Raw genomic sequence first — 678 nt, forward strand, 5'->3', positions numbered from 1 at the left:
TCAATAAAATGTATTTTATAAAATATATATAAGTCTTTGTCTTACTACGGTTGCAAATATCAAAAAATCTCTATATGTGACACGGCACCAGAGTTAAGTTAGGGTCTTTCAAAACGCCGAGCTCAAAGGTTCGCCATCACTGCCCTAGGGACTGAATAGAACCCAGAGGCCAGAGGAAGGCGGTTTGCTCTTAGCTTGAACGGGGCATCCACCCCCTCCCGCCCGCACCCTTGGTGCCCCCGGGCCTCAGGCCCTCGGACCGGACTGAACCCGACCCATGGCCGTCCTGGCTGCAGCCCCCAGCGGGCAGGTGGTGGGACTTCTCAGCCTCCAGACCGTGTGGGCAGGTCCCTCATCATAAACCTCATTTTTCATACGTCCTGTGGGTTGTGTTCCTCTGCAGAACCCACACCGATGACTAGTGACGGTGACGGTGACGGTGAGATGGCAGGGACGGGGGAGGCCTGTGCCCGGGCCCTCCTGCTGCCCCAGAGCTGCCTGCACCCCCTCACTGTTCCTTTCTCCGAAGGGAACTTCTAAATGAGCTTGCTGACTCACCGCCAGGCCCCTGAGCAGCAGCACGCCTTCGCCTTCGCCTTCAGAGATGAGTAAGTGGCCACTCCACTCACAGAGCAGCTCAGAGCTCCCAGCAACCGTGCAGTGTGGGTGGGTGGGTGG

The 678-nt window shown here is 57.2% G+C and overlaps 1 protein-coding gene across 1 annotated transcript in view; it reads left to right on the top strand.

The window, feature by feature from the left end:
* The first annotated feature begins 375 nt into the window (after positions 1–375).
* The window catches only part of WFS1 (Wolfram syndrome 1 (wolframin)), a 25606-nt gene continuing 25303 nt past the window's right edge, over positions 376–678 (top strand). Inside the window, 1 exon segment of the mRNA XM_015565802.1 lies at positions 376–608. Coding sequence (XP_015421288.1) covers positions 541–608 — 68 coding nt within the window. The 5' untranslated portion in view covers positions 376–540.

The sequence above is a fragment of the Myotis davidii genome, unplaced genomic scaffold (assembly GCF_000327345.1).
Source record: "Myotis davidii unplaced genomic scaffold, ASM32734v1 scaffold960, whole genome shotgun sequence".
Taxonomy (NCBI): domain Eukaryota; kingdom Metazoa; phylum Chordata; class Mammalia; order Chiroptera; family Vespertilionidae; genus Myotis; species Myotis davidii.